Genomic DNA, 23,836 nt, shown 5'->3' with positions numbered 1-23,836 from the left:
TTTGCCTTTTCACTAGTTGAGCGAAGTTGACCTACCTACCAACCAGGCAACATCATGCTAATAATCTGCTCTTGCTACCTGATATATTTATAGAGACCAAGAACTGGTTATATGTGTACATGTACCTATTTATTTTTTACAATTTGTAACAATGTACTTGAAAGGCAGAGAAGATATTTTACCCTTCCCAGAATCCTTTGCAACATAATACATCCCCTCATTTTATCAATGATGCTCACCATTGATTTCCTTTTGAGAAAATATTGGCTAAATTTGAGTCAACAGTCAAGAAAGAAACACATTTTGCAAGACCTGGATGTGCTCTGTTTATTGAGTTGCATTCCGCCACTATCGACCCATGTCGCACTAGGTAGCAAATCAGACAGAAAATTGAAATGGGAGAAATGCATTATGGGAAGTGTAAGATATTCTCTCTGCTTTAAAGGGACATTTTGATGTGGTCCACCATGAACATTGACATGTTGCCTGCCAGAGGTGGCTATGTCCTTTGATTAAAAATTATATCAAGGAGAATTGGAGAATCAATAATATTGTTTTTGCTGAAATTCTGATTTTTAGAAAGAAAGGATCGCAACTTTTAAAGTGTGAACTTCATCATTTGTATACAATTTTGTAATTAATAATTTTGTTTTATCAGAATCATGCAACAGCACATAATAAATTAAATTTACCTCTGTTGTATTTTTCTCCATTCTTTTCTACTACAGGGCAAAGATTATAATGAATACAAGCTAGGATTAACACCAACAGGTATCCTGGTGTTTGAAGGCAACACTAAAATAGGTTTATTTTTCTGGCCCAAAGTGACGAGGCTAGATTTCAGAGGCAAGAAGCTTAACCTAGCTGTAGTAGAAGATGATGAAAATGTAAGTTTTCAAGTTTTATGTTTCATTTCTTTTCTGCGTAATGCCTATATGTCATCAGCCATGGTACCGACAGAGAAACAAGTTGCTGATGATCAAACATTAGTAGGAATAACCTATTTCAGTTGATATCCATACACTCCTATGCAACTATGCTAGACATGACCTTAATCTAGGGCTGCTATTTTTTGCGATTTTTAATTATTTTTTTCGCGGATTTGGAGAGTCACTGGACCTAACATCAAGTGCTACCATCATTAAAAAAAAAATTAAAAAAAAAAAAAATTGGAAAAAAGATACAAAAAAATTACAAGTTTGTATCCAAATGGGACCAATTTGTAACTTGTGTTCACTTCAAATTCTATCTAAGATACAGACTTGTGTACAAAACCAATGCATTTTTATATCTTCAATAGACTATGCAGTGAACACAAGTTACAAATCGGTCCCATTTGGATACAAACTTGTAATTTTTTTGTATCTTTTTTCCAATTTTTTTTTTTTTTTTTTTTTTTTTTTTTTTTTTTTTTTTTTTTTTTTTTTTTTTTTTTTTTTTTTTTTTTTTTTTTATTTTTTTCTTTTTTTTTTTTTTTTTTTTTTTTTTTTTTTTTTTTTTTAATGATGGTAGCACTTGATGTTAGGCCCCAGGGACTCTCCAAATCCGCGGAAAAAAAATTAAAAATCTTTTTTTTTTTTTTTTTGATTTTGCGTTTTTGGCGGAAATCGCGGATTTTTGCGTTTTTGGAAAATCGGGTGCGTTTTTTGGCCTCCAAAATCGCGTATTCTTAGCAGGCCTACCTTAATCTCTCACACAGGGAGTGTGAATTTCAAATGGGGCTACCTGAACAGGTTTCTAAAAAAGGAAGGAAGGAAAATGTTGTAAAACAGTTTTGCTGACACTGACAGCAGGATTGATTTTCTGAAATTTAGGTAATTCCAAGGGGAAGATCTCTGATTTCCTTTTATTTACCTACTTCTTAATATTAAATATCTTAATTGATACAATTTGTCTTGACTCTATCATCTTGTATAATGCATGGAACCATTATAATGGCATCACCTGTGGGATAGGTGCATTTTATTCTCTAAATAATGTTTTACATAATATATCATTTTTCTCTTGTTGTCAGGGCCATGAACAAGAACACACATTTGTCTTCCGTTTGGAGAACTCCAAGGCGTGCAAGCACCTATGGCGTTGTGCAGTAGAGCATCATGCTTTCTTCAGGCTAAGAGGACCTGCTAGGACACAAAATCAGAGACAGGGTTTTATAAGAATGGGATCCAGATTCAGATATAGGTATGAGCTTAGTGTGTTATATTAATGACACTTTCTGAACATATGTCCATATCTGAAAAAATGTTTAATTTAAATAGTTGACGCATACAAATTTGTCAATCTAGCATCTGTATAGATGTTTCCCTCAAATTCTGTTTCCACAATTTTACATAGTGTGTTTCTCCCACTCGCTGCTCTCCCTCTCTCACTCCTTTTCTCTCTCATTGTCTTCCCCTTCCCCTTGCCCCTTCCCCCTCCTTCCCTCCTTCCCTCCCTCCCTCCCTCCCTCCCTCCCCCTCCCTCCCTCTCCCTCCCCCTCCCTCCCTCCCTCCTTCCCTCCCTCCCTCCCTCACATATATCCATCTATCTCATTGTTTCACTTTTTAAGCTGACATTATACACTAGTATCAGCAACAAGCAGCAAGTGTTTTACATAACTCTTTCAATCTTATATATGAAGTCTAGATACGACTTGCAAATACATTAACTTGTGCTCAATTGTATGCATGTTCCTTTGTATTTCAGTGGTAGAACTGAATTCCAGACAGCCAAGACAAATAAGTCAAGAAGAAGCATGCAGTTTGAAAGACGACCTAGTCAGAGATTCTCAAGACGAGCGTCGTATGCACAAAAAAGAGGTATGAATATGGATGGATAGAATGTAAATTAATTAGCAGAGCTTTGCGTACACTAAATTTTGCACAGCACCCTCTAAATACCGTACCATCAAAAATAACCACCAAAACAAGAAAATTGTTCAACAAATTTCCCTGTTCTGAGCGAAATTTATAGCAGTACAAATTGAGAAAATTCAGTTAACAATGTGAACAGTGATCAGAAAAAATACTTTTCTTGAAAATATAGTATCTTTTTACCCCTAAATACGTATTATGAGTTGCTGACCTGGATAAAAAAAACTGCCGAAAATTGTAATTGTAAGCCCATTATGTGATTGACCATTTAAAAAGATATATATGTTTCTTACTTAATCTGGGCGGATCATGTTGTCAGTCAGCCAGTCAGGCATTACCCTGATCAGAAATGGCTGCGAGATCTTTGTATTCCACTGCATCTGCAGCTTTGTCACAACACAGATGCAGAAATTGAGCTCTATAGCAAATTTTCTAAAAATAAATATTTGCCTCCACTGGGAATTGAACTGGGACCTCTTGCACCATAGTCAAAGACCTTAACCTCTGGACCGTCCTACTCTAACCAGTTGTGCTAACCACATTATATTTCCCGTATACAGCTCGTCAGTTAGCTGAAGCAGCTCACGCGGCAGCAGCACACGCGGCAGCTGCCGGTATAACTCCAGACAGTACGCCTACATATCAGGCATCATCACATCATAGGTAAGTATACAAATAGGCTATTCCATTTAAAATTCACACTACCCCTGTGGAAGATTTAACTCAAGTCTTCCACGGAGGGAATGTAATTTTTGAATAGAATAGACAATTGGGTAACTTCCATTTGAAATGCTCACTCCAGTTGTGGAATATGTTGGTAAAACCATAATACAGGTTGAGTATGGGATCTTTGACCAATTACATTTGAAAAACTTGCTCCCCCTGTGGAAGGTGTTTCCAAAATCTTCCACAGGTGTAGTGTGGATTTTAAATGGAATAGCCCAATATTGAATGTTTATGAGTACAATAGCAAGAATATTTTCATGGGGTGAAATAAGGAATGTTCCATTCAACGAGGCTTTACAAAAAATATATCACAGGCTAAACATTTTTGCTAAAATAATTATTTTCCTGAGGTGAATTAACGTATGTTCCATTCAATGAGGCTTTACAAAATATATATTACAGTTGTAAACTTTTTTGCTAAAATAATTATAAAGTGATCTATAAAATTATCAGAAGAAGCTGACACATTGTGGGTTGCTCCTCTTAACCAATGATTTCCATGCAGGACAACTCATCGCACAGAAGTTGCCATCATCAATTCAGTACCATCGTCACCGACAGATCAAACAGCAGCTAATGTAAACAATGAACTCAGTCCTCACGCTATGACCACCACTCAGCCAGCTCTCTCGCCTAACATGGGTGGTATCTCGGCAACCCGTGTCACACCATCTCAGAGCCCATCCCTTGCGAGGCGGGGTTTGCAAGGGGCGATGACGGAGACGAACGTCGATACGGGTGCAACGTCGGAAGTTGTTATCGGAGTGGTAGGAAAACCAAACAATAGGGATTTGATGATGTCGTCGTCATCGTCGTTTGATCAGCCGAAAACAGTTGATATGAACAGCGGCATGAGTAAGTTTTACCTTGTTTCTTTAGTTACATAGGTCTTTTTTTTTCAGAGGAGACTGATAGGAGAGTTGCAATTATTATAAATTTTTCTCATTACATCCGAGTGAGGTGAGGCAAATGAGATAACGTATATATGCACTAAGATTCAACATGGTTCTGTTGAGCCTTGATATGCACAGTGAAGTAGAAATATAAGCTGACTGTTAGGAAAATAATTGTGACGACTTTCCTTGGTTCAAGTGATTAATTACAAGGTTTTAGCTAAAAGGTTGATTTAGAGTGCTATATGGTTGTTATGCACAGACTGTGAATATTTAGACCATGTCAGAAAGTGAGTCCAAAGTCCAATCTACAGTATTGATGATCTGTCCATGACATCTGCTCCACACTCTGCATCCACCTTGTAGCTAAACCTTGAAAATGTAACATTGGCATAGCCAGGGTGTAAAGGACTGGGAATTTGAATAAGTAGAATCGGGGCTCTGAAGGGTGGCTTATCAGGCTGACCAGCTCGATCTACCAGGCAGAAATTGTCCCAATATTTTAGTGTGCATATCTGTTTGGCATGTTTTACACCAAAATTTAACTTGAATATGGGCCAAAATGGTGTGATATTGTAATTTTTCACACACAGCCCATCATCAAGACTTGACCATGTTTATAGTTAAATTTCTTTGCACATCGGAAAGTTTCATCTTGCATGGGGTGAATAAGAGGTTGTCTACATGACTAAAATCTAATGGTAAAGAGTTCTGCTTGATAGCGGCCTATAGTAGAATCCCTTTATAAGTGCATTAGTATGATAATGTATGAATTGGATTGAGGTCATATACATTTGGTGTTCTGTACTGGTAGTTGCAATTTTGTTCCTGGCTCTTTAATATTTACACAAAATATATCACACAATTTACCAACTTTTAAATTTTTTTAATGTTCTTGAAAACTTACATGATACAACCCCTTATCTATTTTACTGCTTTGTCCTCGCTGTTTTACCACACAGGATCTAATGGTAAGATTATGCCTGCGTACATAGCTTTGCATCTTCATATATGTGTACATCCATATCAAAATGCTGCACTTATCAGATGCTACATGTGTCTCTTTTTACATAATCGCTAGGAACAAATACCAGACTCATCTCAAGTCGAGGTCACATCAAATCATCCCCAAGTCGCATGGTTAAGGAATACAGAAAACATTGCTTAACCATGTGATGAGATGATTGGAAGTGACCTCCACGTGAGATGAGTCTGGTATTTATTCCTAGCTATTATGTGAATTGAGACACATGTAGCAGCCGAAAAGTGCATCCTTTTGATATGGATGTACACATATGGCTGTCCTTCAGTGTGGCACTTATGATTGCAAATGATATGTTTGGATACCCATAGAGAAGATGTATACTGTAAAAACTCAATAGTTAGCATATGTGCTTACTATCGAGCGCTTTTGAAAACATGAAATTGTACCAACGTCTGCCGCTTTACCAACTGAGCTAATGGGGTTGAGACACACATTTGCAGGTTTATTTGTTCGTATATAATATATATATCAATGATTTGCTCAAAACCCTTTACACTTTTGTTAATGGGGCATGTTTGCATGTTTTAAAAGCTCTCGATAATAAGCACATATGCTAACTATCAAGTTTTTACAGTAGATGTATAAATTATCCATGAACCTCTTGTCTTACCGGTTCTTCCTTTGTGTAAGCATACACTGAATTAGCCTATAGTCAAGACTTCATTTCTGTGAGCTGTGTCTTGTTACTAGGCTAACTCTTGAGTATGCTTACATGAAGGCAACACCCTTTTTAAAGTTGTTGCCTTGCTCACTCCATCTGTTCTTCTGATGTCATCCCTACATGTCGCCCCTAGACTCACAAAATATATGAAATGTGTGTTAAAAGTTTGAACTTCTTCCCTTGCTTCCCTTGCACTACAGGTTTGAAACTTCCTTTCTATTTGTTATACGTGTCAGTTTTTGAATACAAGTAGCCGCTGAATATTGAATTTCCGTGTAATGCAAATTTATGGAGTCTGTGAGTCCATTCAAAATGCAGGAGTGGCTTGGAAATGATTAGATGATTAGAAATGTTCATTCAACTAGTCCAATAATTTTTGGCCTGTTCTACCAAAATTAGTCTTCAAAAGATGGTACAGATGCAGACAAATGTTACTTTGGCCTGATATATAATGGCAGCTAATGGTCTCATACTCACACATGTATGAGTCTAGGATAGTGCAAAGGGGTAGTAAACAATACTGGTGGGTAGATATCACTGCCCCTACTTCTATCTTTGTCAGTTAGAGATGTTGTGAGTCCAATGTCACAGGTCACTGACAACCAGCAAAGCTCATTCCTAGCAAATACACATACACATGCATCATTCTATTTAATATGCAAAAAGCAATGGGCTATTCCAGTTGAAATCCATACACCACCTATGTTAGACATGACCGTAATTGTCCACACAGGGGGTGTAGACTTCAAATGGAGTCACCCATTCAGATTACTCAATTTGAAATACATACTCCCTGTGTGAATGATCAAATTCAAGTCTTCCATAAGGGGTGTATGGATTTCAAATTGAATAACCCAAAATGCCCATGTATGTAATGAAGTGACCTTTACTCTCGTAGAAGTTTTTTAACATCACTGACTGAAGAAGTATAGTTGTAGAATATTTTCCTTTGTTCATTGAATTATAATCAAATTACATGTAGAGCTTAATTCTTACTACAGTCACTAGGGACAAGTATTTGAGATTTAACTAATTGACCAAGTTGGCCATTTTTTTTCTGTTTATGAAAGAACTATTCAGGCCATCAGTCAGAAAAACAAATACTTGTCACTAAGATGCACGACTAAGAATTCTTCTCAAGTTGTAACTTATTAGGTACTTCAGAAATTTCCATACCCGGTTGAAGCAGTGAAGTGTGTATGCACCAAGTTTAACTTAGTAGTAAATAGCTTTAACCTTGGCAGTGTGATATGCATATATTGTAGCCACCTTTTGATTTAATAATAAACTGATTTACACCCATATAAATTATGTATTTCATAGGTGAAGCAGAACTTGCTCAAGCCAAGTTAAAAGGACTCGAAAACGAAACCTGCGCCATCACGCCCAATCCAGCCAGGTTACGTGTTGGCAACAACCTCACGTCGACGCCCAACAACCAACAGACTAGCAAATTACTTGTCGGTGGCCAGCTGACAGCAGACCAACTCAAATTTAACCCTCTAAAAGAGCAGATGGACGCCAGGAATCGCATGCCAGCCACTGACGTTGAAAAAGTTGAAGAAGCCAAATATAAACTCTTACAGAAACCCGAGAACAATTTATCTGTCGACGACTCGCAATTTAGGTATGGTATTTGTTTTCTTGTTTTCTCAATTTTTTATCACTTCATATAAGAACATGATGTCTTTATATTGTTGACAAATTTTGTTTTGTGATTTTGGTACGCCTCATAATCTTTTGGTGAAGGGACAACTAACAGGAACCAAGCAATCAAGCAATAATCATATCTCTACCATACAGTACATGTCATACATAATGTATAGAGAATCATTGACAACACCATATTCTGACTGATAACATACTACCAGAGTTCCCAACCAGTCATTACTGATGAATGAATATTCATCAATATTAATGAATATTTATGAATACAAAGCTTTTACCAATTGTACATAATGCAGCCATTATTTCTTTCTTCAGACAAGTCATGCTCATTGATAGAATCTCCCTAATCGGTCAGAAAATCCAAGGCAATATTTATTTTCATATAGACAACAGTAGCTTATTTTTAAAAAACTCTTGCTGAATCCAGATTTAGCATGCTTGTGGCCATTTGGAGTACTTTATAAGAAAATGATTTCTTTTGAATGGAATTCTTTCAAAAAACGGCTGCATGTCAATTTGCATCAGCATAGCTTTTGCATATTACTTTTTGCTTGTGTACATTTTGCATAAATTCTGTCATATTTCTCACATAATTAATAAGTGTGGCAAGCTTTCAAATTGCACGCTTTGAAATGTGCCTGTGTTTTAAAATGTTCAGGCAATGGACTGTCATGTCAAAATTTCATGTAATTAGTGAATATGTTAGTATTATAAGGATAGGGCTGTTAGCGTAACACTTTAAAATAAGCAACTATTTTAGATCCATAGAAATAATTTTAATATAGGGTCAGTTGTTCTTGTAGTAGAGCCAGTAGGTTGCCAAGTGGCTACATGTAGTGTCAAAAATAGTTAGGTATAAGCCTAAGCGACATGATTAACTATATAGCAATGGTTATGACAAATGGGAGAAGGGCACTTTTTTCCAACAATGCAATTATTATTTACCATGTTTACAGTCTCAAGTTTGAAACAAGTGCATTGACCTTTAGAGAGTCATTTGTTTCTGTAGATGTGCATTGCATAGTCCAGAAAAGCGGCCTGATTCAGATATTTATTATTGGTAAGATGGACGCACATTTAGGTTACAGGTAGAAATATGAGCAGTGCATTGGCACTATTGAAGTGATTTCAAGATAGCCGAGTACACTCTACTTTCTCAATAGTCACAGCTTCTCTGTAATGGCAAATTGAAGTGAATGTAAGATAATCACAAGATTTAAACTTTACTATGGCACATCAGAAAATGACTTTGGTTCAAAATAGTTACACATTCTGAATGAAACACCAGTTTACATCATGTATAGGTAGCACTATTGAAGTGATTTTAAGATAGCCGAGTTCACTCTCTAGCTTCTCAGTAGTCACAGCTTCTCTATATTGGCACCTTGTTGAAGTGAATTCAAGGTTGTCACAGAGTTCCAACATTATAGGCACATCATACATGATGTCAATAAACATATAGAATTTAACACTGCTTTTACATAGGTAGCACTATTGAAGTGAGTTAATTCTAGCCTCTCAATAGTCACCTTTTCTCTATGTTGGCACCTTGTTGAAGTGAACTCAAAGTAGTCACAAGAGTTCCAACATACTAGACACATCTGAAAATGATTTGATCTCCAAATAGTTACACACTCAGAATTTAGCACCAGTTTACATCATGTGCAGGTAGCACTATTGAAGTAATTTTAAGATATCTGTGTATACTCTAGATTCTCAATAGTCACAGCTTCTTTGTAATTGCACCTTGTTGAAGTGAATGCAAGGTATACATATTCAGAATTTAGCACTGCTTTACATCATGCTTTAGCAATAGCAATATTGAAGTGAGTTCAAGATAGCAGAGTTCACTCGAGTCTGTCAGTAGCCACACAGTTTTTCCTATCATAGTACTTTGTTGAGGTAAATTCCAACACACTAGGCACATCTGAAAGTGACTTGATGTCAAAATAGATAAACACTCAGATTTTAGAACTGGTTTTACATCAATAGTCACACAGTTTCTCCTATATATAATGGCACCTTGTTGAAGTGAATTCAAGGTAGTCACATAGTTTAAACATGCTATGTCACATATTATTACTGACAAGAGGCCAAAAATGCATAAACACTCAGAATCAGCACCGGTTTACATCATTTGTAGTTTACAATGCTAATTGAATTACATTAAATTTTCTCTATAATGGCACTCTGTTGAAGTGAATTCAAGGTAGTCACTGAGTTAAAAAAAAAAACATTCTTCAGCACATCTGAAACTTGCTTGAAGTCCAAATAGATAAACACTCAGGATTTAGCACTGGATTACACCATGTGTAGTTAACACATCAGGGCACACTTTGACATATAGACTGAAACACTGTACAAATATTCAATACAAATTACATAGTGCACAAAGTTAGACCAAAATAGTAGGGGCTAGACAAAAACTTAGTCTCCTATTGGCACACTTCTGAAGTGATAATAAATAAGTGCAACAACACACTTTTTGACTGACTGATATCAAACTCACCTGGTACCTAGGGGTTGGGTTTTATGGGTGCAGTTAGCCTAGGGCTGCTAGGAATGCTTGATTTTTTAGGCCAAAAAATGCACCTTGATTTTCCAAAAAACGCAAAAATATGCGATTTCCCTCCAAAAATACAAAATTTGAAAATAATTTTTTTTTGCGATTTTTTAAACAAATTGTTCACGAATTTGGAGAGTGGAGAGTCCCTTGACCCAGAGCGAAGTACTGCAATCATTCGTGGTTGATTAAAAAATGGCAAGGAAATTGTTTTTTTTAATTTATTTTTTTCCAAAATGTCAAAAAATGCATTTGGAGCCAAAATATGCAAATTGCACTGCAAATAACGCAATTGCGTATTCCTAGTGGCCCTAAGTTAGCCTTGAGCAGCAATCAGTCTATATCTACCTCGAGTCACTGGCACTAGTTTGAAGTTCAGTGTGTGCTGCGTTGGCTTAGCATTGTTTCTTGCGTTTACATACGCGCCACCTTGATCGTATGTGTAAAAGTATGTACACACACCAAGTAACGCTAAGCTAACACAGAACACGCTGAACTTCAAAGCTTGTGCCGGTGACTTGAGGTAGATATATAGACTATAGCAAGCCTACAGCAAAATATATTTTCAATTTAGCAATAAGCTTGGGCATCAGCCAGATGTTTTCATGCAAAATGCTATATAACAGTTCTGATTGCAACGCAGAAAATCACAAACCAAGCAATATATACAACATTTTCATTTCCATGTGTGGTGATGGGAGCTATTGATTAATATTAATGCTAATAATTATTATCCATATGTGTTACTTGCATGGGAAAAGAAAATGGATAAATTATACAAAATGAAAAAAATATTGATTTCAGAATTAATATTATTTTCAAAGAAAAGTCAATTAACAAAAAAAGAGTATGTTATTTGTTTCAAAACATGATTACAATTTATGGGATTTATGTTAAATAAGAAACTGGTAATTATTTTATTTATAAGTGGTTAATATCTGAGATGTCTAGAAAATAAATAACAAATTTGATAGGGTTTGACCTGGTAAGTGACATTTTGAAAATTACTGAGTGATTATGTAAAAGTAATATCAATTTTTTTTGTCAAGTGTATTGTGGAAATCTTTGCTATTCTATGAAAGTAGATGCCATTATCTTCATTGTTTTAATTAAGTTTTGCCATGATTTAGATGTTTATTATTTTTATTTTTATTTTCCCGTCATAAAGCAATTCATCATTGTTTGGTGTACTATTTTGTGTATGATTGATGTGCAGTAACTTGCAGATGATATTTCAGCACTTGGCTTCTCTCTTCAACTTTAATTTATTCATTTATTTATTTTTTTTAAATCACCAACCTCTATTGACAAACTTAGTTATTCTCATATTGTTGAACCAAATACATAAACTTTGCTCACTATCATGCATAATCAGAGATATCAGGTCTTACAAATTATCAGGCCTTCGTTTTTAAGGAGCTCAATTGCTCCAGAGCTCCTACAGCTCTCCTTAACAGCATTATAGGAGTGCGATTTGTAGAGCCCCTTAATATTTGAAATCCTGTGTTTTATCACAGGCTTTAAAAATACGAGCTCCTTATTTAGTTATTAAGCTCCTCACAAAAATCAGAGTAATTAACAAAGCTCCTGCATTTTTGAGAAATAAAGGACTGAATTATGGCACATACAGTGCAGTGACTGTTGGAAGAAGTCTTCGAATACAATTTATTGTGGCACATTGGGTTAAAAACTTGTAGCAGCATTTCATTGGCTGTGTGATCTTAATCTGTGTGTTTCTAGATGTAGCATCCCAAACAGAAATAATCTGTATGTTTCTACTGAGCATGAGGTAGATCATGCAATATGATGCTAGGTATTAAATTTACTGCAGTAGAAACATGCATCAATTGTTTTGCATGTATAGTAAGGGCCTTTCTCAACATCACTTGGTAGAGCACTAGAGGAGATAATGAAGTCATTTTGTATTCAACTGTTCGGTAAATCCCTTAAAGAGGAAGTCCCGCCAGAGCAGTTCTTCTGGGGTGAACCAAACCTGCCTGGTTATCAAATTAATCAGTGACAAGGTTGTCTCTGAATTTGACAGGTGCTAATTGATGCAATAACATTAAAATATCAATTAGCACCTAGCAAATTCAGAGATAACCTTGTCACTGATTAATTTGATAACCAGGTAGGTTTGCTTCACCCCAGAAGAACTGCTCTGGTGGGGCTTCATCTTTAAGCCTTTGCGTGTAGACCTCTGATGTGGTCACATTGATGCACACATCATTACCGCACACATTACGGCTTTCAAATGCACAGTAATAGTATTTGTCAAACAAAATGTGCACATCGGCGTGTCATCAAATAACGACATCTCAGGTCTACCCGCAAAGGCTTATGGGATTACCGAAAAGGTGAATTGGGTAGTGAAAGTATTCTAGTAGATAAATGCCTTCTCCATTAGTTTTATTAGTGCAAATTATGATTCATTGGAATTATGTTGATAGTGACATAAGATGATCATACCATCATTATCAGACCTAGGATAAAGATAACAAAATTTACAATGAGAATAACTTTGTTTGTTTCTCACTACTTCTGTACTTGAAGGGCGGTACTTTGAAATCAAGGTTTCAAGCAGTTCATGAGGCACTGACATAGAATTAGTGTAAGGACACTTTTTGAAATGCCAATACACAGTGGTCCTAGGAATTCCTGCCCCTTTTTGGATTTTGAATTCTCTTCATCATGGCTTGGGCCAATCCAGAGTGATTATAATCCAATCCCTTGTTCACCCACAGGCAGGTGTAAGGAATAGTGGGTGCTTCTCCTCTGACATGCTAATTTGAATGATACTTAGATATGTTCTGGACCTGTCCTGTGTCAGCAACTTTTATGGGATGTTGCTGTAGTGACACAGTCACTCACTCAGAAACCCATCTGATGAAACCTTGCTTTCGAAAAATCTTCCCTTAGTGTGATTTTATTTTATTATATTTTAGTTTCTGTTACAAAATTTCACCTATTCATTTTTCTGTGTGCTCTGGTGTGTTTTGTCGTGTGTCATTGATCATCTTTCTTAGACGTCACAACTCTTTACCACCCCACGCTACTGGCGATGCCCGCCAGAGGGTAGCTGCTGCCACTGCCGGCACCAAACAGTACAGTAGTATGCAAGACGTGTAAGTCATGGACATCATCACTCACTAGATTGCACAGTTCAGGTCATCCAATAAGACTGACATTGACTTCAGATCTTATTTGGAACCTGGTTTCTTTGTGCCAAATGTTAGGATGATGATGCCTCTTTAGTTCATCATTTATTTATTTTTTGCTTTATGTAGCAAAACAGGAACACATTTTTGCATTTTATTTTGTGAACAGAAAGAAGTTGATATTGTACTACAGAGATTCTGAGCTCAACTTTGTGCGATGAAGAAAGTTTCAAAATCACTGATATAATAACCTTCAATTCCACACCCCCAAGTCATACTTAGCTTTCCCTTGAATTGGGTGCTAAAGTTTTGAAATACCATTTTGTTAACCTTGTTCAATTGACTTTTTGCCAAAATGTGATTCTGTGTTATAGTTGCAGAGGTGTTACACCTCAAATGAGTTTTTTTGTATGTCTATTTATAATATAGTCCATTTGGCTTCCTCGAGGCAATGATGTCAGGACTTTGTCACAGTTAAGCTGAATTTATACTACATCGCTGAGCGATAGCGATTGGTTTCTAGCCAATGAGGTAGAGCGCATTTTGTTCCGTTGTGAAAAGCATGCTATCTCATTGGTCAACTTCCAATCACTTGTCGCGATGGAGTATAAATTCAGCTTTACTTAGCGTGTGTACAGGTGTGTAAACGTGCCACTTCTTTAAGTCAACACATATGACTTAATACTGTGCCCACTGGAGCATACACTGATGTCACTTCCTCGAGGAGGCCAAATGGACTATAATTAGTAGTTATAGAGGTAAATGTAGACTAGATAGTGATCTTTGTATAATTAGAGTAAGACCTCAAAATAATTTTACCTCAGATAGTCAAATGTCATAAACACTTGGCATCTTGGCACATGCTTACAGTTGTTGCCAGTTCTCTGTAGATCACAAAGCACACAGTCAGCATCCAGTCAAGATTACCTGGTTAGATTATCTGGTAAAACAAATTTGAAACCTTACTTTAATACTTCAAGAGTAATTGCATGGTAAAAAGTAGGTCATGGTTTAGAAAATTTAATTGTGGAATTGAGACGCAACCAGCAACATTTGCCCTGCTTGCCGTACCTTGCTTGTTGTAACTCGGGGAACCAAGCAAGAGATTGATAAACCCTGTAAATGTAAAACTAGTTTGTTACAAAGCTGCTCTCCCCATCAGAAGCAGATCAAAATAACATTGATATTTCATACAAGAAACATCACCAATATTCCTTTGAATAAATTAGCGGGGCTGATATAATTGAATTAAATATCAGGTTATGTTGTACAAGTCCAGAATTTTACTCACGTTTTTAGATGTTTCATCTTCCATGTAGAAGATTGGCGCATTAATGAAATCTTTTGCATGGAAGATAAAACGCCTTAAACAAGAGTAAAATTCTGGACTTGTACAACATAACCAAATATTTAATATAGCCAATATTTTGAATCCGCCTCCCTCCCTAACCAAACTAGTTTGTTCACAGGGATTTGGTCTGTTTCCTTTTCATTTTTGCACAGGCTTTTAATTTGATTTTGCTTGCTAGTATCCATCAAGCATGCTCCATTTTCCATTTATTTATTTTATTCATTTTTCATGTTTTGCTGTTTGCACTATTTATGCATTAATTACATATTTGATAGCATAATGTTTCAATTAACAATGTGTATTGCTTCCACATTGGTATCCATAGCATGTTTGATACAATGTATGCAAGCAAATTGAGTACTTTGTAAAATACCAGATCCCTATTGCTGGCAACCCCAGTTGTACACTGCTGCCAAGCTTTGTGGCTACTCTTAGAGTACCAGTGCAGTACCAATCCACTACCAGTGTGTGGACTGTACATGTGAATCTGATGTGTGTAAAGAGTACCCACTCAGGTACCAGTGAAGTATCTGGGCAGCAGTGTGCCCCTGGCGTGACAGCAAATTGAGTACTTTGTTGCTTAAGTAGATTTTTGAGACATGGTCAAAATAAAAGGTTACATTATGTTGTTTTGTGCAATACAAAACAACACATTTCTCACGAATACGCGTAGGAACTGTAATACATTAATACAGGGAAGCATTGGTTAAGTTTTAAAATGCCTGTGAGCAAAGTGAAAAAAGTAGAATGGACAAAGTGAATTTATACTTTCCCTTGAGTGGACATGCTGTTGCAGGGCTCAAAATATGTGGGTGCTTAGAGTGATTCGCCCCAAATATCAAAAAGTAGCATGCATGAAAAATATTTTGTTAATGCGAATCTGGTCAAAATAGCCCTCATAATCAGGAAAGTATTTTGAGCACTGCTTTCAGGTGAATAATTTTGAAATAATACTTATTTATTAATCTTTTAGGATTTCTTTTGGAATACCCTGTCACTGTAGATTTTCAACAGAGTCTTTTATGAACGACCCATATACATACAATGTGAATGTAAAAAATGGTAGGGTATTCTAAAAGATAGCCATCTTTTCAGTTTAATAAAATGTGTTTATACATATGAATCAAAATTTTATATTTGTGTTGCAACATTGACATGAACATTGAACAGAATTTGTACGTAGTGTTATATACAACACTGAATACATTGTGTTATGTAATTGCAATCTAAATTGGGGGACTTAATCCACATCAAAGTGAGCTTGGATGGCACATTTTGGGAATGTCAATACAATGCAAATACATCACGTAGGGCTGTTGTCCACAAGGCTGTTGTCGACAATTGGTGACAAAGCAATTTTCCTGGTTTTCACAAAAACTTTATCAAAAATATTAGAGATAAGCTTAAGATAAGCTTCTATTTTCATTCGCAAGTGGTGCAGATTATCTTTCCATTACAATCCCAATTTTCTGATGCTGAATATATGGGGTATATGGCCACATTTTGATGTAAGCAAACAATGCATAACATGATCTCTGAACGTGATATTTTGACTAGATTGATGTATTGCTTTGGTGACAATTTGTCGACGTCGGATCTTGAGTTTCGATGATTGTCAACAATGAAAATTCTACCCGACAACAGCCTTAACATCATGCAATTCAAAACGAAAGCATTGTATTTCAAGAAGTCTTGCATTGCTTTTACCCAATCACAATGCAGTGCAATGCATATTGCAGATGACCCATTCAGATGCACCACAGGCCACAGAATTACCACATTGATGTGAACTAATGTGGATCAATCTACTTTCCCATGTAGTTTGCCTCTGTCATTACATGTGCTGCAAGCTAACTCCTGCCGATCTTACATTGCCTCTAATTGGTCAATTACATGATATTTTCACTTTAATCACCAATCAGAATGGATCTTTGCAAATAATTCGCCCCAATTATTTTGTGTGGTGAAATTATTATAACAATGTTTCTGATTGGGCCAATTGATAATGAAAACTTCTTTTTGGCCAATCGGCAGATAGTTCTCATGGGGTTAACACAGAGCTGGCAGTTGGGCACACTATACATGCAAATGTTATTGGTTTTTAAGGTAGGATCATCGGATAATAGGCCCATGCAGGAAAATAGCCACTATATCAAATCAGAATTATGTATCCTCATCAAATATATAACCAATTGAAGATAAGTCTTTACTCCACTTATTTTTAATGTTTCATGAAAATTGAAACATTTCTTATGTTTTTCTTTATTTTATGAAAATTCCTAATTTTTTCAACAAATAATTATTGCTAGCCTAGAGGGAATGTGATATGGTTTCCATAGTTTGAGGGGTGGTTAATAAGCCTAATATCTAAATTCTCTCGCCAGATTTTTTTGATAAAGTGTTTATTTTTGAGAAAAATCATTTTTTCCATTTTTAAATTAGGGAAATCTAGAAACACCCATAACTTAAAATAGAAATACTTTCTAAGTTTCTAAATTTAATAACCTTTCATATGACACCTTGTTTGTTAAAATTGGCCCTATGGTTAGCTCAGACAATAATTATGAAATTGGGTCATTCAGTGTTTCTAGATCAAATCAAGAAAATTTGAGCAAGTACTAACATTACCTTCAAATATCACCTTTATTAACTGGCCAATATATTGGAAAAAAAGTCAGTAATATTATTTGGTAACATTTTTTGTAATAAAAAGATCCAAAAAGCAGTTCTATAAAGAGGATATAAAGGAGAAAAAATAATATTTAAACATAGTATCCCTTTTCAAATATTTACCAATTTTAGTGAACGAGGCTTAGTGTCAAAACCACTTTATGTGCAAAGTCAATGGGGTTTCTTAATGATAAAAAATGGCATAACTCAAAAACGCTTTTTTGGCAAAAATTAAAATTTGGCAGGCATGTTTTTCTCACCCAACTACACATCCTGTATCATTTTCAACCAAATCTGTGCATGACACCGTAGCCGATAATACTACCTTAACTGGAAACCTCTGGTTCTGATCAGTTGATAGCTGATTACCATAAAGGAAAAAAAGAGTCATTGCAGCACTTAATATAAATTTTTTTACCTAACTTCATATCAGTATTGCTACTAATTATGACAGGGTTCGAGGTTTGAGTACGGTTTTACTGCCAAAATGGGGGAAAAATGAAGTTCATGTTATCATAACATTATACATGTTTTCTGGACTAGAATTTTGTGCTGAGTCCATTTCTGAAGTTTTTAATACACAGGCTATCACCATTTTAAAGATATGTAACAAATTCTAAGCGCATGTTGTTTTTACGAAGAATGATATGAAAATGTTAACCAATCCTGGGAGTCTACTTGGAACACAACTGTATTTTTAAAAAGTTACAGAGCATTATTACTTCAGTTAAAGTTGTTTTGAATCTATAAATATGTTTAAACACTGTTCTCATGTATGAAAATGAAATGATGTTGGTACTGAGGCCCCTGTATTCCTATATATTTAGTAAACATATAGCGGTCAGGTTTGGTGTCAAGACAATAAATCTATTGATGTCTAAACTCATAAAGAAATTATGTTCTTAAAGTGTTAATGTATAACTGATTACCTTTACACAATCTTAAAATGTTTATACTGAAGCATAGCACTTTATTCACCCCTGACATCAGAAATGGCTTGTTGATAGCGCGACTGAATATTGTGTGATCTAGCGGCACGGGCTGCATCAACTTTATTTTCTGATAAGTGGTTGATGTGATGAGCTGGTACAGAACTAAAGTTCTCTTCACCATACCACTTGACTAATACTTGTTTCAGTTTTCTCAGGATAGAACTTCTCAGATGTTCAGGTACATCAGTTGGGGAAATGACTTTAGCTGGATACCAGAAGCAACCATGCTTTGCCCATACTACATCTCCCGGTGTGAAAGATTCTTCATCATCGGTGGTCATATTATCATCAGATCATCCCTTTATAATTACATATTTGAGGGCACAACATGAAAGGCATTGACTGTTCTTCCTGGAATAACTTTTATGGGTGTGACCTTTGGGTTTAAGGGGTTGATACATCAGAAAAATGGCGTGAACCTCAAAATGGGGCAAAATCTGAGTTGTAAAAAAAATTATTTTGAAAAAAGTATACATGGCATCATTCCACAAATCTAATCGATTGTGGGGATTGGTAGAGTGCACAATCGATCAACTTTTCAGAGCTGTACCTCCGTAAGTTTTTCCGAAATAATTTTTTTTACAATTTGCCATATTTTTTTCACGCTTAGGGGTAGGGGTAACATTTTTGCAATTTTCTTCAATTTTTCTTTTTTGAAGGAAGTTAAAATTATTATCAGTGTGTGGCAAATTGAAATATCATTAAAATGAGGGGTTAATGAGGTCTCTAGCCCCTTTAGATCAAATTTTATGGCGAAACTAAGATACAAATCTCTCTAAAATGACCTTTTTGGGCTTCGTTTTTTCACTTTCAAGTTCAACTTTATCCGGTATGGTATACAAAGTAAGCAATGAAATCAATTAAAAACAGTTTTATTTGAACAAATAAACCATCAGGTAATACAAAATAACAGAGAAAGACAACATTTATCTATATAGTAGAAAATATGAGGGATTAAAAATTAATGGTGAATTTTTTTTCACCTAAAACTGGTCATTTTCAGTAAAAAATGGCCATAAATCCATGTTTAACCCGAAAACGACTTAAGATACAGTATTCTAAGTTAGAAAAATGGAAAATTCAGACATTTTTACCTTAGAAATAATATATATGCTCATTTTTAGAAGTATTCTTCACACCTAAATATTTTTTTCACACATTTGGCAGTGAAACCGTACTCAAACCTCGAACCCTGTCTTATACGTTCTGTATCATAATGCTTGCCACTCATTTGTTTTTATTATAGCATGCTTCTTACAAATACAATATTTAATCCTTTTGAAACGACCACAATTTTATTGTTGCGTGACATGATATTAATCACCAAATTTACCTCTGGGAACTGCTGGGTATCAATCATTTTGATACAACTTGTATATGCAATTGCTGCATAACATGCACTTACTAAAATCAAAGAACTTGCTTTTTAGCTTTTACAGATAACAGCATTTAGAGGAGTATGTTTAACTTCAGCACATTTTCATTTTTTTTTTTTTTTGAAACCTACTTTCTAAAACTTGGAACCACTTGCAAAGAATGGCTTTCCTTAATCACCAAGTAGTCTCGCTAAACCCACAAGGCTCACAACCTCAAATGGGGTCATGACCTGCTGGTCAGCAACCTCTGTAATAACTAAAACATTATCTTAACTCATTTTCATACTAATGATATATTATACATATGCAACTAACCACCATTCATAGTTGTCATTTTGTGATGGCGTACTAACCTACTAACCCTTTCTTTATTCACTTTTCTACACATGCATTCAACTATATGCCAATAGGCCATGCCAACAGTTCATGTGAGTTTATATCAAGTTAATACATGTGCACAAATATATCAGAGGGGTGTCTTTTGGTGGAAATTTGGTTTCAAGTCTTGTTTAAAAAATAAGTTTTCATATCTTATAGTGTTTTATTTTTGGTTTATCATTACTCTTGTGTACATTTTTGTGGTGGTTCTAAAATATAAAGATCTTTGTTTATGATTAAGATTATTTCTTATCCAATAATAAAAAAGAAATTGTTATATAATAAAAAAAAAAGGTGATCTTACTGGTCGTATTTTTTTATTATGATGAAACATAATATTCATTGTATTTTTGAGATAAAGCATGCAAATTATGATCCAAAATCAAAGTGCAATTTATCTTGTGGTTAGCATTCAAAGATATAACTTGCAGTGAAGTTTTCATTCCTCATTAAAAACTAGTGTCTGATGCACATACCTGGTTAATAAGTAAAGGGAAAATGTACCCAAAGATATAACTTAGAGACCTACAGATTATCAAGTCAATCAATGTTAATGAGTACTAATTGATACATTCTTAACCAATTTCTTTTCATAATCTACATAGTGGATTAGACATGGATGACCTAGAAGACCCATGTACACCACCAGGTGTGTGCTTAGATATGTCCTCCTCAGAGGATATACCAGCCATGATGGGAAAGGCAACAAACAGCCATCAGATGCACTCGGGAGTCAACGGAGACCTGTCATTCCGTACGGCTAGCAATCCGGACTTGAACGGGTCGGGGTCCGCTTCAAGTTTGCAGGTAACAAATGGCAGGGTTGATGGGAGTAAATCAAGATGTTTGATTGTTAGATATAAAGTCTATGAGTTATTAATGTGTGAGTATGGGGTGGAGGCGTGTGTGTGGGGGGTGTATGATAGTGAGGGAGTGTTTGTAAACATGGCAAACGTGCACATGAAAAATCTTATGTGTAAGTGGATGCACAGGAAGGTGTTAAAGTTAATTTTTTATTACTTCCGTGGTCCGGGTACGCGCTGGTGAATTGCGATCACGTAGAAGTGACAAGGTCGCCTACTACGTGCCGCGCCGACGACTAATGGGTCAACCAGCTTGTTGTCAAGTGCGTTGATCAGCCAATCAGCGTGATTGTTTATTTCTTCTGTGTGTACGCTTGGCGCACAGCTTGGACCACGAAAGTAATAAAAAATTAACTTTACTTGATCAAAAAGCTTGCGAGTCTACACTTGTCGTTAAGTCTGTGGTCAGCCGAATCAAACTCAAAATGTGTATGTCCATGGTAAGGCAATGACAAATCTGTCCGTTTGCCAGTAGTTACAGGTATATGTAAATGGTGAGGATGTGTGTGTGTGTGTGTGTGGGGGGGGGGTGTATGTGCATACAAGTCAAAATGATTGACATATAAATAAGGTTTATGTTGATATTTTGAGCAAAATGGTTTGTTTCATAACGAGGGAACTTAATGGCTATTCTAAATATTATCCTCACTCCCTTCTAAGTTATACTGATTTGGAATTTGAAAGAAATTTGCGAAATTTTTGATATGAAAAATTGCTATGTTGGTTTAATTTCAAAGGAAAATAAATGTTACCTCCCCTCAACCTTTGAAATTTTAAATTTCGGATGTAAGGAGTAAATTTCGAATAGGCCATTAAAATGGGAGTGCATTAATCCTGATTATTAAATATATATCAAGTTTGCTTCATCCATCTATCATGGTATTGAGTGTTAATATTCAAAGCGTGGCGGCAAATCAACTAACTTCATTCAAATTTAACAATGTATACCAACATTTAAAAAAAAAATCTTCATTTTATAGCATCAAATTATTTTGATCAGAATGTGCAATCTGATTCTTTTGTAGAGTCGACTCTTATGTATGCAAGGGTGTGGGTATGCAAGATAGTGTACAAATACTTGTGCATGAAATCGCTTATTTTTTGAATGAAACCTGTTTCACTTTTCTTTCCTGTCGTGCCATAAAACTACACTGCTCAATTTTTCAATACGCATTTTAGAGGCATGTTTTTCGTAATCTGTATTTTATGCTTTTATTTATTTTTTCTTTTGTTGTGCCACTTTGTACATTTTGTTTTTCAAATCCGAAACCCATATTCGTTTCACTTTCTGTTCAATATCTAACAGATTATAAACATATTTCATTTTCATTGAGTAAAGACGAAAAGAACAAAAAACTAGACAGCATTGAAACCATTCCTCATTGTGTTTTAATCCAAGTTTATTTAATCACATGCCATAATTCAGTTCAGATAATTAAGAAACTATTTATTTCATATTCAAAACTAATTCATGAGGTACATACCATGATAAAAACCACAAATGATGAAATATGTCGATATTTGATTATTTTGTACTTCCAATGAATGATTTCAATTTTGAAATCCTGAATTTAAAGCAAAATCTATCCCTTTTGTATCACAAATCATAGATGTCATAAAATCAAAAACGATGAACCAAAATTCAAAACTGTGTTCAAGATTTTGCCAGAATTGTTAATAAACAAACACATTTATGGATTTAGAAAGTTATTTATCTCATAATTCAGAGCGTTTGTCTTTGGTCCCTCAAAGTTGCTTCAGAACTTATCTTTAAATCTCAGGAGCCAAAAAAACACCCCAAAACAAATAAACAAACCCCTTGGCATTCTGGACTATATGTAGTCATATAAATTTCCAATAGCATACGGCAACAATGACAGAATCTATAAAACTTGTTGCATCCCGTCTGTATGAAGACAATAGGTCTATGACAAGTACTTTGATCTTCTTTTTGCTTGTAACTTACAATTCTCTTTCCCCCTAATCCCAACCCTCTCTAGCATGATGGTTTAAAAGCACACGGAGCAACACCCAACACCCCAAATCGCACAGCAGACGATAAAGTCAATAACATAACGGCTGCAGCTGCAGCCATTTCTATGGCTGCAACAAGCGCCACCGTCGGGGCTAGTGCCACCGCATTCACCTTTGACACCAGTACAACTGATGGAATCACTCAATCAGGTGTCAGCAGTGTGGTATCAAGCCCCGGCGCTGGCGCTTTCCCTCCAACGCCAGACGATGATTTTGAGATAGACCCCCTTAGTACGGCTGGCCTTTCGTCATCTGTTTCTGCAACTGCTGCAGTGTCTGTCGACCCAAGTGATGTGGTATGTTTGTTTTTTTAAAGTTTGCGACACACTTTCCGTTTGCACCCTCTCTCCTAAACTGTGCCGAGTTCTGTTTAAATGAGTTTGAACATGCCGTCAAATTTATCATTCAGAGGTCCATTTTGTTTTTAAAAAATATGTTGATGGTTGAACTTCAAGCCGATTACTCCTTATGATATCATAAATCAGATTTGACCCCTGAACTTAAATGGCTTAAATTTCAAACTGATTGTAACAGATCAGGTCAGATATATTCCCTGCTAATAGCCACACAAATAGAGCGCAACTGTTTAGTACATGTAAGCAG

General features: G+C 35.6%; 1 protein-coding gene across 7 annotated transcripts in view; it reads left to right on the top strand.

Annotated features, from left to right (window-relative positions):
- LOC140150476 (uncharacterized) overlaps nt 1–23,836 on the top strand; it is an 81,745-nt gene that overhangs the window by 49,745 nt on the left and 8,164 nt on the right. For 3 of the 7 annotated variants that reach the window (XM_072172502.1, XM_072172501.1, XM_072172500.1), the window contains exons 8-15: nt 729–887; nt 2,015–2,184; nt 2,689–2,801; nt 3,416–3,518; nt 4,087–4,436; nt 7,504–7,807; nt 13,438–13,536; nt 20,942–21,143. In XM_072172502.1, coding sequence (XP_072028603.1) covers nt 729–887; nt 2,015–2,184; nt 2,689–2,801; nt 3,416–3,518; nt 4,087–4,436; nt 7,504–7,807; nt 13,438–13,536; nt 20,942–21,143 — 1,500 coding nt within the window. Of the gene's footprint in view, nt 1–728; nt 888–2,014; nt 2,185–2,688; nt 2,802–3,415; nt 3,519–4,086; nt 4,437–7,503; nt 7,808–13,437; nt 13,537–20,368; nt 20,387–20,941; nt 21,144–23,199; nt 23,530–23,836 lie in introns of all 7 variants that reach the window. The other 4 variants (XM_072172497.1, XM_072172496.1, XM_072172498.1 and 1 more) reach the window with 3 other exon arrangements.

Source organism: Amphiura filiformis, chromosome 4, assembly GCF_039555335.1.
Source record: "Amphiura filiformis chromosome 4, Afil_fr2py, whole genome shotgun sequence".
Classification (NCBI taxonomy): Eukaryota; Metazoa; Echinodermata; class Ophiuroidea; order Amphilepidida; family Amphiuridae; genus Amphiura; species Amphiura filiformis.
The sequence above is the reverse complement of the archived record's forward strand: the minus strand, read 5'-3'. Positions and strand labels throughout refer to the sequence as shown.